At 44.5% G+C, this 13,704-nt stretch overlaps 1 protein-coding gene across 1 annotated transcript; it reads right to left on the reverse strand.

The window, feature by feature from the left end:
- Positions 1-2,683: 2,683 nt before the first annotated feature.
- On the reverse strand, positions 2,684-7,292 carry LOC132592750 (general transcription factor II-I repeat domain-containing protein 2A-like). Its single transcript, XM_060279597.2, has 4 exons — positions 7,216-7,292; positions 5,317-5,393; positions 4,919-5,022; positions 2,684-4,607 (listed from the first exon to the last, which is right to left on the reverse strand). Exon 4 carries the CDS (start codon positions 4,599-4,601, stop codon positions 2,787-2,789), a length of 1,815 nt encoding a protein of 604 aa, XP_060135580.2. The 5' UTR covers positions 4,602-4,607; positions 4,919-5,022; positions 5,317-5,393; positions 7,216-7,292; the 3' UTR covers positions 2,684-2,786.
- Positions 7,293-13,704: the final 6,412 nt, after the last annotated feature.

Here is a 13,704-nt window from a genome sequence, read left to right on the forward strand (position 1 = left end):
TAAAGCTCATACTGTAATGGGAAATCACATTACCAATGGATGAAACTCTACAGTGCCATCTGGTGTCACAGGGTTATAACAAATTTTTTTACTAATGTAGTGGAGTACTTAGTTACAATACTTTGGCCACCTCATGAGAAGAGAAGAATCCTTGGAAAAGACCCTGGTGTTGGGAAAGATTGAGGGCACTAGGAGAAGGGGACGACAGAGGACAAGATGGTTGGACAGTGTTCTCGAAGCTACGAACATGAGTTTGACCAAACTGCGGGAGGCAGTGCAAGACAGGAGTGCCTGGCGTGCTATGGTCCATGGGGTCACGAAGAGTCGGACACGACTAAACGACTAAACAACAACAACACTTAGTTACAAACCAAGATGCCATTTTATGAACAAGGAAATCTTAGCATTCTCCTGGCTAGGGCCGGCTCTACATAGACCCCCAGTGGCGCAGTGCACCACGGCGGGGGGGCTGGTAAGCTGGGCACCGGCCTGGCAAGGAGGGCGCCGCGCGGAAACCAATTGCGCCCTGCGAGGGCGGGGCGGGCGGCGGAGTGATCTCCGCCCCTCAGCACCAGGGCGCGCGATCTGCTCAAGACGGCCCTGCTCCTGGCTGCAAAACATAGGAGTATATGAAACATAGGCTCTCTTAAACCCTGTTGATTTTAATTGCAGTATTAATTTTCTGCCTCTGAAATCTTATTTACTCTTTTTGGGAGCTCCACTGAACCCAGAAAGATTTCTGAATAAAGAGGCATTGGATTGGCATACACAAGCCTTAACTGTTGCTTGTAGGGTTGCCAGACTCAATAGAGGACAGGACTTCTGTGCCTTTAATTGCTCTCTTTTGAGTCTGGAAACCTTAAAGAGAAACCAGCAGACCCTTTGTTTAATTTCCAAGGTTTCCAGACTCAAAAGAGAACAGGGCAATTAAAGGCACAGAAGTCCTGTCCTCTTTTGAGTCTGCAACCCTAGTTGCTTGACTGCCTCTACTTCAGTTTCTTCCACATATTATATGAACATAGGGAAGGGGTCAAAATAAGGACACATGAATGTATTCATAATAAGGCATACCCTCCAACCGCCTCAATTTTAGTGAGACATTCTAGAATCACAGAATCATCCCTGGCTTCCATTTGGATCCAGGAATGTTCCATTTTCCTGCTCCAGAACCGCCACCAAGCTTGGGGAAGAGAATGATCCTCTCCATGGCTGCTGCTGCTGGCCTCCTCCCTTTGGAAGCTTGTAGCAACTGCTGGAGAGCAGTTGGAAGACGAGAGGCTCACTGCCACCACTGAAGCCCAGCCTGAGTGACATGTTGGAACCAGCAGCTCAAGCCTGCCAACTGCAGGAGCTGCTAGAATAGCCGGTGCTGCAAGGATGATCTTTCCGCAGGGGCTGTCCTTGCCTCCTTTGCACACTGTAGCCCAGTGCAGGAGAGGTGTGGCACTACTGCCACCGTTCCTTTTCTCTGCCCCTGCTGTCCCTGGGTCAGACTTAACCCAGGAGAGGAGCTGTGACCTGGTGATGCTGGGCCCAGTGGAGGAGAGGCACAGTACTGCCTCTGCTGCCACTCCTTCTCTCCACTGCTGCTGCCCCTGGGTCTTGACTGACCCAGGAGAGGAGCTGCAACCTCACAGAGCTTGTACACTGGAGGCTAGGGGAGGAGAGGCATGGCACTCCAGACGATGTTCCTTCTGTCCACTGATACTGCCCCAAGGTCAAGCCTGACCTGGGAGTGGAGCTGCAGCCTAGCATCACCAGGCCGGCACTAGGGAAGTGGACTCCACAACTCCTTATTGTGCCGGACACCAGCAGAGAAGAGGCTTAAATCTTACAGAGTGTGTTAAACTGGACATTAAAGCCAACTCCCACATTTTCCTTATCCATTGTTTATAAGATGGTATTAGTGATGGCCTCCATTTTCCAACATAAAGAATGCTTGCAGATACATGTATATATAGGACACCAGTATTGCAGTAATTGAATATGTTTTGGGGCTACTTGTTGCGGTGGTGGAGGAATGATTGTTTAACCTCCTTTTTGTCTGCACTGTATCAGTGTCTAACGTTATACTCCATATTTGATTTTTTATTCTCGTAAATCACTTTGAGTCTTTATGGGAAGTAAAACATTGAATAAATGAAACAAAAGCAACAATAATATATAAAGATCACCTGGATCACAAATAAGTGAGTTCATATTTTCATGGTATAAAAGTGGCAAAAATCAGGATATTAAATGTACTTGCATATGCACTTTATGCCTCTCCCTGTAACATGCAAAAGTGATCCTAACAGCTACTCTTTATCATATAAGTGCATGTCAGAATATCAGCCCTAATACATTAAAATGTGCAGTGTAGTGTATCAATAGGGCTAGCGTAAAAAAATGCACTAATATCACTATTATGCTTGCCATTAATATTCTAGATATATTGTTAACATTGTATATCATTTTGCAGTATATGGCATAGTTTATTTTGATTGTATTCTTTATTTTATTCCAATAGTGTTCTTATGATCTAAGCCAGGGGTCCCCAAACTTTTTCAGCCGGGGGCCGGTCCACCGCCCTCAGACCCTTCGCTGGGCCGGACTATATTTTTTGGGGGTGGGGGGAGCCGAAATCCTATGCACATTGAACATATTGCATTTGGTGCACAAAAAACAGAAAAACAATACAATATTTAAATTTAAAATAATGATTTTAATCAACACAAAATAATATTTTAAATAAAACAACACCATACAATATTTAAATTAAAGAATGATTGTAATCAACAAAAACTTCAATGGGAAGAATGGGAAGAATGGGCCTGCTTTTGGCTGATGAGATGGTCTATATCTGGTTCCATATTGGTCACTGCTAGTCTTAGCAAGTGATGTAAGTGTTCATCTGTCAGTCTTGATCTCGTGGGAGATTTCAGATGTTTCATCCTAGAGAAAGTTTGCTCGCAGACATATGTGCTGCCAAAGACCGTTGCAAATCTGAGTGCATGGTTTCTGATGTTTGGATATGTCTCTGAGGGGAGAGATGCGTAGAAATCTGCAAGGCTGCTTGTCTTGAATGCGTCTTTCAAAGCATCACAAGTTTGCAGTTCAATCAATTCCATTTGGTGAATGGGATCTGCAGTGTCAATGTCCACACAAAAAGGGTTTCGGAAAAGATGTATGTCCTTTTCATGGATGTGAAGCTCCTTAAATCTTGTTTGGAACTCCTTTTGCAGACTCTCCACTAAATCCACACATGCTTCTTTTGGGAATGGAACTGTTGGATTTCCCAATGACCGGTTTTGAGTTGTGGGGAGATGAAAAAAGTTTTTCTCCTTCACATGTCTAACAATTAAGTCTAATTTCCCTTGGAACGCTTTCACATGTGCAAACATTTCACCAATGAGCTTCCCCTTTCCTTGCAATTGAATATTGAAACTGTTCAGTAGCTCGGTTATGTCAGTCAGAAAGGCAAGCAGCCATTTCCATTCGTCATCTTGGAGCTCTGGCACTTCTCTGTCTTTCATCAGCATAAAATCATAAACTTGAGGAAGTAATTCGTAGAAACGTTTTAAAACTCTTCCTCGACTCAGCCAACGGACCTCTGTGTGGTATGGTAGATCTTCATGCTCAACATTTAACTCTGACAGAAATTCTTGAAACTGCCTGTGGTTAAGTGCATGAGCTCTAATGAAGTTCACATAGGACACCACAGTTTTCATGACTGCGTCCAACTTCAGCGATCTTTTGCAACACAGCACTTGTTGGTGGATAAGGCAGTGTATTGCTATTGGATGTGGCTGATTGTGTCTGTCCATCTCTTGGTTGATGCGTGCAACCACTCCTCTTGTACGCCCCACCATGCTAGGAGCACCATCTGTTGTGATACTGGCAAGTTTAGCCCAGTCCAACTTCAAATCATGGATAGTTTGCTGAACTTTTGCAAAGATATCCTCTCCAGTCGTTGTTCCCTTGATGCTTTGCAGTGCAGCAAGCTCTTCTGTGAATTCAAACTTTTCATTTGTTCCACGGATGAAAATTAGGAGTTGCGCAGAATCACGGATATCTGTGCTTTCGTCCAGTGCCAGCGAGAAGTAACGAAGCTTTTCTGAGGAATTTTGCAAAAGTTCATGCAAATTTCCCCCCATTTCTTCAATCCTACGAGTCACTGTGCTTCCAGAAAGACTCAATGTGGAAAACAATTCAGTCTTCTCCGGACACATCTCTTTGGAGGCTGTAAGAATACATTCTTTAACAAATTCTCCCTCTACAAAGGGTTTTCCATTGCGGGCTATAAGCCTGGAAATCTGAAAACTTGCTCGCAAAGACGAAATGTTCTCCTGCTTCCGCTTCACAAACACATTTTGTTGAGCTGTCAAGGCAGTTTTCAGTCTCGCTATTTCATCTTTTCTTAATTGTCCTGTCAAAGAAGAATATCTATCCTTGTGGTGAGTATTGTAGTGTCGTTGGATATTGAATTGCTTGAAGACAGACACCGTGTCGTGGCAAATAAGACAAACGCCTCTTTCTTTGTATTGGGTGAAAAAGTAGTCGTATGTCCACTGTTCGTTGAAAACTCTGCACTCGGAGTCCACTTTTCTTTTACGTGACATGATTTCCTATGGATGGAAAATTGGTGTCAGTAAAATACCAATAAACTTAGAAGAGCAAGAAAAATGATAATGGCAACAACTGATTATTTGCCATCACCCTAACTATTTTATAACCATTCAGGGCTGTCTTAAGAGAAAGCAAAGCAGCGAATAAAATAAAATATATGTGTATTCTAGGCCCGTCTCTGAAAACTAACTATGCATTGCTAAACTAACACATTATTTCCACTCTGTACTGAGTTAATCCCTGTGCATGAAAATGTGCATAAAAATGTGCACTGGATATGGCCAAGGGCCATTCCACTGTGCTTGCTTACCTGGTGCCTTGGCGTTTCTCTCTGGGTGGGCAGCAGAGAGAGAGAGAGTCTCCTCTTTTTAAAAGGTGGAAGGACTGATGGGACGAAGAAGCTGGGGGTGAGGCCTGTGGGAAAGAGAGAAAACAGCTAAGCAGGAAAGAAAGGGGAACATTAGTCAATTCTGAAGATCTCAGATTTCAAGGCTGCAACTTTAAGTTCATTTCTCAATAAGAAATTTCTTCTCAATTCAGGGGGACATACTTATGAAAAAATATACATTTGGCAAAGCAGAAAGTGGTTTGTACAAGAGAGAACAGCTCTACAGGGCTTGGCCCTTCTAGAACCAAACAAGTGACTTTTAACATGAAGAAAGCGAGAAAATACACAAAGCATCTTTTGACAGATGCGCCTACCCGTACCCAAAAGCTTCGCACTGCCGGAATCTCAGAAGAAGGAACTCCTGTTCCAAACCTGGGCTGGAACTCCCAAAGGAAGCCTGGAAACAAGCAATGGGAGAAAACTGGTTAGAGATGAGGTGGCATGGGGTAATTAATAACAGTTGTCTGCTGTGTCTGTGCTTGATGGGTGGTAACAATGCTAAGGCTTGCTTCATGCATGTATCCATTCATGTTGGTGCTGGCCACAACTCAGGCATGTGGAGGAGCTCCCCACGGAAAAACCACAGATGTGGCTTGAGTATATGTAAGCCAAGTCTAATGCAACACCCTCCCCCTGCCACACTTGAAAGGAAAGGGAAATGGTGTGCTCAAAGAGGGCTGGTGAGGAGGACATCAGGGGAAGGTTCGTGGGTCGGTGGTGGTTAGAGAACATACATTGCATTTCCATGCAGAACTGGGAGAGGCCTCCCCCTGAAACCCTGAAGAGCTGGGCTGACAAAACTGGGCTAGATAAATAGTCTGATTCAGCATAAAGAAGCTTCTGTGCAACTTGCAGGAAATTGAGAACCTTGTTCATAAAGTGGCAAGTCAAGAGTTGCAAAGAAGCATCTTTTCACTAACTCCCTTTGAGGGTATATATGTGGCAAAGCAACAAAGCTCTAACAAACTTAAGTAACGTGGTACCGGCTCTGAGCGAGGCATGTGCAAAGTGCCTTTTCCTCGCCAATGAGATGAACCCTCGAAAAGATCACTCGCCCCTCTGGTTCGGTTTGGAGAGCTTGCGCTCAGTTTGGGACGGCCAGGTGGGCAAGCCAGCGAGGCTTTGCTTGCCGGCGAGCTTGAGACTCACCCAGCGCCTTTAATTGTAGAATTTGGCCAGGTGGCGACGGAGGGGGCCATTAAGGGGACCGCGGCAATGGCGGCGGAGGAGGGAGCCACCAGGGCGGCTGCGGAGGGGGCCATTAAGGTGGCCGCGGCAATGGCGGCGGCGGAGGGGGCCACCAGGGCGGCGGCGGCAATGGCGGCGGCCAGGCGGCGGCGGGGGCCATTAAGGGGGCCGCGGCAATGGCGGCTGCGGAGGGAGCCACCAGGGCGGCTGCGGAGGGGGCCATTAAGGTGGCCGCGGCAATGGCGGCGGCGGCAATGGCGACGGCGGCCAGGCGGCGGAGGGGGCCATTAAGGGGGCCGCGGCAATGGCGGCGGAGGAGGGAGCCACCAGGGCGGCTGCGGAGGGGGCCATTAAGGTGGCCGCGGCAATGGCGGCGGCGGAGGGGGCCACCAGGGCGGCGGCGGCAATGGCGGCGGCGGCGGCAATGGCGGCGGCGGCCAGGCGGCGGCAGGGGCCATTAAGGGGGCCGCGGCAATGGCGGCGGAGGAGGGAGCCACCAGGGCGGCTGCGGAGGGGGCCATTAAGGTGGCCGCGGCGGAGGGGGCCACCAGGGCGGCGGCGGCAATGGCGACGGCGGCCAGGCGGCGGAGGGGGCCATTAAGGGGGCCGCGGCAATGGCGGCGGAGGAGGGAGCCACCAGGGCGGCTGCGGAGGGGGCCATTAAGGTGGCCGCGGCAATGGCGGCGGCGGAGGGGGCCACCAGGGCGGCGGCGGCAATGGCGACGGCGGCCAGGCGGCGGAGGGGGCCATTAAGGGAGCCGCGGCAATGGCGGCGGCGGAGGGAGCCACCAGGGCGGCTGCGGAGGGGGCCATTAAGGTGGCCGCGGCAATGGCGGCGGAGGAGGGAGCCACCAGGGCGGCTGCGGAGGGGGCCATTAGGGCGGTGGCCAGGCGGCCCAGGCCAACTCCTCTTCAAGCGGCAGGTCGGGCCAGCCCAGCTCCGGCGGCGGGAGCGGCAGCGCGGCTAAGCAGAAACACAGAAACATACACACACACACACACACACACACACACACACACAAACCACGTACCTTTCAGCAGGGGCTGCTTGCGGCGGAGGGTGGAACGGCAGCAAAGAAAGGGGTTTCTCCGGCTGGCTCTGCTCTGGCTAGAAGCGGCTGCTGAAAATGGCGATCGGCCAGCTTTGCACAGCCCCTTTCCTCCTGTGCACGTGCAGCTGCTGCCCACCCATTGGCTGAAGCACTCCGACTTTTTGATTGGCTGCTGCTGGCCAACCACGATGAAGGAGAGGGGGGAAATGGCGACGAAGGAGGAAAATTGCTCTCGGCTTGGCTCTCGGCTTGAAAAAATTTTTTTTAAGTGCGGGATGGCCATGCTGATCCCCAGACCTTTCGCGGGCCAGATTGGAAGGCCAATTGGGCCGCATCCGGCCCGCGGGCCGTAGTCTGGGGACCCCTGATCTAAGCTAAAAGGATGTGCTTTTCTCTGTAATGGAAGTCATTTGTTGCTTAGGTTTCTATGGCATACATTTTCCTTCAGCTAATAAGTGAGATGAGTATTGCACTCTTTCACATGAAGGCAAGATGGATAAAAATGTGAAAATCGGTATTCCAAGTCAATGGTTTTTTGTTTTTTTTTAAAAGAACTATGGAAATCTTTTCTTAGAGTATGGTTTTGTGTTGAAAAAAAAAAGATCATGTAACATTCTTCTAACAGCCAGCAGAGGGTGTATTTTACATAGTTTAGGGCACCTCAATCTGAATTCTAATTTAGTAAATCAGTTTTATAAGCTAAAGGTAACACACAGAAACACACACACACACACACACTTGAAAAACAAATTAAGTAAAACAAGACTGAAACTATAAGAGAAGTATTTGACCAAATTTAACTGATTCAGCATTGACATTTTGATGAGCTGACTGATGGAACTTAATTTACTCTTTCTTCAAGTAACAGAGAGAGAGAGAGAGATGCTTACTGCTTAATGAATTTGTCCAATTGCCCTGACATATGGATAGACATTTCCTGCTGTATTTTACAAAAAGTTGAACTATTATAAACTATATGAAATTCTGTTTAAACTATCCAGAATGTGGAGAATTTGCCCCCCCAGTTTAAATACTTTATTGAAATTCATAGATAACATACACAATATACCAAGATGAAAACAATCATGTACTAATAAATTTAAATTAAATTTATGCAATCTCTTTCTTCCGATCTTTTTGCTAACATAGAATAGACTTCCTATCATTTCCCGATGTGTATAACCTTTCTGGTGATGAATGTACTTATCATCATTACCTTACTCTTTCTGTACTTTCTAATACTTTCTTACAACAATTCATACCTTGAATGTGTAGGAGAATTTGGGAGTGTTGAAAAAAAACCACCGATATAAATAACCATAATAAAAAAGTTCCTTCCAGTAGCACCTTAGAGACCAACTAAGTTTTGTCATTGGTATGAGCTTATGACACATATAACCATATGACACATGCTGGATAAAAGAGAGAAGGAAAGGAAAGAAGAAAGATGCTACTGAATAAATTAAGCCTCGTCAAATGCTCATCTCACTGAACATATATATTGGTTTCATTTTTCTGTGTCCCTTTGTTGCCTTTTCTGAATCTTCTGTGCATTGCCAATTTACTTGGGCTAGCTCTACCATTAGGCAAAGTGAGACAACTGTCTCAGGCAGTAGGTGTCAGAGGCAGCAGTAGCTCCTGGCTGTTCCTCCTGAGCCTCCAGCCATTCCCAAGGGCCTCTAACTGCTGCCTTGGGTGTGGTTGAAGATGCTATCCTGTCACCAATGTTGAAGTCAGATTCAGCTGGCAGCAGGGTTGGACTTTTATAAATTTTTGTAACATGGCATCCTTTGTAATGCAGATTTTGGCACCCCCAAATGGATCTTCTGAATTATAGACCTTTTTAATTTTGCGCCCTCTTAGCTCCACGCCTTGTGCAGAGGAACGTCCCGCACTGCCCTAAATTTGGCACTGTTGGCACCCCAGCTGGCTTCTGTACATGGAACTAGGAATGGTCACCATCTTGTCCTTCAATTTTTGCAGCAAAATTTATGCCCTGCAGTCTCCTTATGCTTTGACCTCACCATCCTCAGCCTTCTTTGCCTACATTACCATTTTATTTACACTTAACCATGTTGTCATCACTTCTAATGCAGCATCAACAAAAATCACAGCCAATAGGATTATTTGGGATTGCAGAATTATGAGAGTGAATGAGAAGAAGGAAAGGGGAACTCAGAAGAATAGCCCTGAAATAATGCTGGTGCCTTTGTAATGAGTGCCACAACATGCACAAACAGAAGGCACATTACTGTGCTAAGAAAAAAATGAAAACACAAGTAGCAATCTGCAGGTTCTTATCCCATTATTTCTGCTGTGGTTCTAAAATCGGTGTGTGGACTTCCAGGCATTCTGATTATGCAACCATGCCTGTAACAAAAAGTAAGGTTAATAATGCACATGTATGCACTTAAAATTTAAAGTGCAATAAGTGTCAAAGAGCATCATATTTCCATTTGGCCATCATGAAATAAAACTGACTCTATAACTCAGTTTTCCTGCACTTGCATTTACTGCAGCTGCCTCTTAGAGGAACAGAAGAAATGAACTGTGCACTGAAAGTTCTGAGACATTATTATTGGTTTGGTACAGGCTGCCTGCCTTTAATTTGTATGTATGCTCATTGGTCCTGATTAAAAGTAATTTATAAAAATGATGATCTACAAGAGATCACTGGGAGGATACCACATGGTACATGTCTGCAATTTTACAGTGATGAAAAAGATAACTATTTCTGCATACAGCTTTTCAACCATATGCCTACCTAGGCAAATTATGTTTCCTTTGGCCCAACTTTTTAATTTAGGTTTTAATGATAAATAAAGAAGAGAAATCTATTCCTGTTGTGAACATCTGTGCACCTGCTTTGCTTGCAGCGAAGTGAGCCTCAGATAACACAGAGACCTCGTGGCTGGGGAAGAACCCTTTGCCACCTCTGCCTGGGGCCTGAAATCAACAAAGGAAGATTGTAATCCAGGAGAAAGTAATCCTGTTTCCCACAAGTGGAAATAGTTAGTTCCCTATCGTTGGATATGCTGTGAAATACCATTATACAGTTCATAAGATGTGTTCTTGGCTTGGTTGATGGGAAATGCTCTGCTTCGCTGCATTTCAAGTTCTGTAAAGTGATATGCAGTGTGGACCATATTGAAATGCAATTTAAAAATCAAATTGAAACCATTCATTTTTCATAGGCAGAGCTCAGTTTGTCATTGACTAACATTACGTTTCTGCCAGGCTTAAAGAATGTAATGATAAAAAAATAAGAAGTGAGTATATAAAACACCTCACAGTTTTAAAATAGTTGAACATCTTTTTATGTGAACATATTTTATTATCTTCTGAGATTCAAAGAACAGCTAGATATAGAATTCTGGTACAATGAACCAACATCTACCCAAACATATTTAGATATATTTATCAGAGGCAAAATGCAGTCAGATTAAACACTTTTGTTTTCAGTGAGAGAATTAAATGCATGTTAACAGATGTCATCCTGTGCACATTTATCTAGAAGTAAGTCTCACTGAGCACAGTTGGGACTTACTTCTGAGTAAATAGGCACAACATTGTGCTGTATTCTACCCTATTGAAATCAATGCAATGTACCGTATTGGCCCAAATATAAGTCGCACCTGCAAATAAGTCCCACCTTTAAAATTCAGCGGCTTGGGGGAGGCTTCGGAGCCACAGATGGGACAGGTGCCATTGCCCTGTGCTCCCAGGCTGCTCTTGGGTGTGTGTGTGTGTGTGGAGCTGTGCCGCTTTGCCGGTGGCCTCCTCTCCCCACCTTTGTCTCCTTTGTTCTGGGCGCCATTGCCTCATGCAAGCGGCTGCTTCCTGGGGATGGGGAGCTGTGCCGTTTTGCCGGTGGCATAAGGTCGTGAATATAAGCTGAACTTTAACTGTTCACAATCAGAATTTGGGGGGGGGGGAGAGTGCAGCTTATATTCGGGCCAATACAGTAAATGTGTTTTATTCTGTCTAGGTTGCTTTAGGATGCATGTTGTTACCTGGGAGTAGCTCTGCACAGAAGGACAACCATCTTGGTTTCTCTGAATGCTTATATGTGAATAAAAAATCTGTTAGAACATTTAATTTAATCACACTCACTCACACACACACACACTTAATTTAATATATCACACACACACATGCCTCAAGGACCACCTCTATCCGGACCCTGGGATCATCCTCTGAGGCCCTTTTTCATGTGCCTCCTCCACAAGAGGTTCAGAGGATGGCAGCGTGAGAAAGGACCTTTTCTGCAGTGGCTCCGTTCATGGAAAGCTCTCCCCGAGGAGGTTCGGCTGGCGCCTTCATTATACACTTTTAGATGCCCGGCAAAAATGTTCCTCTTCAACCAGGCCTTTGACTGATTGACATCAAATGCCATTTTAAATGTTTTGTGGGATTTCCCCCCCCCCCCATCAGTCATGAATTTGCTAGGTGCCCTTGGGTAAGGCACTATTTCACTCACCCTTCACAAGGAATATGAGGCTATAATACCAACCTTAAGAGTTTTGTGCAAGAATTAATAAAATACCTGTAATCCAGTTGGCTCTAGACTAAGGACCCACTTGTGCTATAATTTAGCATGCCACTTTAAACAGTCATGGCTTCTACCAATAAAGCTTGGGAACTGTAGTTTGTTAAGGATACTCAGTTGTTAGGAGAGCCATATTTGCCTCAAAGAGTTATGATTCCCAGAGTTCCCTGGGAAAAGGGTATTGTTAGACCACTCTGAGTATTGGGGGGAAAAACCATGAACAGAAAAATACTCAGCACTATATACAAAAAAACCCCAAAAACAGTTCCTGTGCTTTTCAAATTGACTGTGGACTGGCACTTTATGTAAATCAGTTTATTTTGAGTGATTGATGGACCTATGCCATACTAGAATCTGGACTATTATTTTTAAGGTGTTTTAAAGATTTTTTTACTTTTTTTAGAGTTGGGATTTCTTTAATATCTTGGATTCTGCAAGAAATTTTAAAATATTCTGAGTTCTCAAACATTTTCAAATATGGAATATGAATTTTCATTTCAAGGGTTTTGTTTTTTTATTTTGTGAAGTATAATAAATAGTTGTATTTTGATTCATTCATTGTATTATTGGAGAGTGTTCCATTGTGCCAGTTTTCTTACTGATTTTTTTACATTTGAAGATAACAGTGATTCAAGGGTGAATAGTCTGGTTTATACACACAGTCTTAGACACCATGTTATGCCATGTACAATATATGGAAAGATGAAGATGACAATCAGGTGGATTGAGGGTATGAGCAGTGCTGCAAATTGGTGGTTTTTTTTTTTATAATATCAGTGGAAACAGCTGGTAACCGCCTTCAATTTTAACCTGAAGATTGCCACTTGTCCAGTTTTCATTTTAATTTGTTTGAATTAATTGTGGGATGTCTTATTTTATTGATCGCTGTTTTTATGCATTGTCTTACTTGTATGATGTTAGCTGCTCTGAGCCCAGCTTTGGTTGGGGAGGGCAGGATATAAATAATATTTTTTTTAGTAGTAGTAGTAGTAGTATTTATTATGAGAGATAAACAATACCCAATTGCTATCCTTATTTGTTAACAACCAGAGGGGGGGCTAACCATTTGGCTGATGTTTGTTGTGAATGGTTCATGAGGGGAGCTTATATTCCAAGTGGGTTGAAGGAAGCAGTTCTAAGCACTTATAAGACCATTATTAAAGTAAACCTCATTGGAACAATTCCAAGGAATTACTAGTCTCTGAAATTTCATATTCTTCAGCAGTGTCTGAGCTGGTGATAGCAACTTGAGGGCTCTCTGTGTGTTTTTCTTAATGAAACTGATCCTTATCTTGATCCTTTCTAATTCGGGTTTAGCTTGTTTTGGAAACAGAGATGGCATTGATCAACCTGGTAGATGATCTATGTCAGAAACTGAACAGACAGGTTCTGCTGTAGCTTTCCCTACCATGGTATGCTCCTGAGATATAGCACAGATAAACTGTTACGTGATACCTTTAGTCCTACCTAACTGTTATGTTCCAAAAGCTGATGCTGGGAGACTGCTGTTCATCCTTTTGGCAGCTCACTAACAGAGTTCCAGCATGTCTTTCATTTTATTCAATGTATTTACATAAAATCTACTGCAAGATAAGCATTATGTCTCTCTTCCATCTAATTTCAAGGAGGCTGTGTAAATCTGGAACAAATGTCTGATCACAAACACAATGAAATATTGGCTGGAGGCTAACCATGTGTGTTTTATATTATTAAAATATATTGTAGTAGTGGTTTTTAAAAATTGATCTGGAAGCCACTGTAGGACCACTATTGGCTTCAAAAGCAGTGTTTAAATAGAATAAATAAAGCTAAGACATAATCCAATCAAGACAGAGGTGTGGTTGGTCAGTTGGAAGTTCAGCTAACTGGAACATGGGATGGGACATTCTCAGCTGTAGCACCCAAGTTTTGAAACTCCC

This window comes from Zootoca vivipara, chromosome 4 (assembly GCF_965207765.1).
Source record: "Zootoca vivipara chromosome 4, rZooViv2.hap1.1, whole genome shotgun sequence".
Taxonomy (NCBI): domain Eukaryota; kingdom Metazoa; phylum Chordata; class Lepidosauria; order Squamata; family Lacertidae; genus Zootoca; species Zootoca vivipara.

Bases quoted from the DNA above. Each gene is read 5' to 3' on its own strand.
- LOC132592750 (XM_060279597.2), bottom strand. From the start codon at position 4,601: ATGTCACGTAAAAGAAAAGTGGACTCCGAGTGCAGAGTTTTCAACGAA.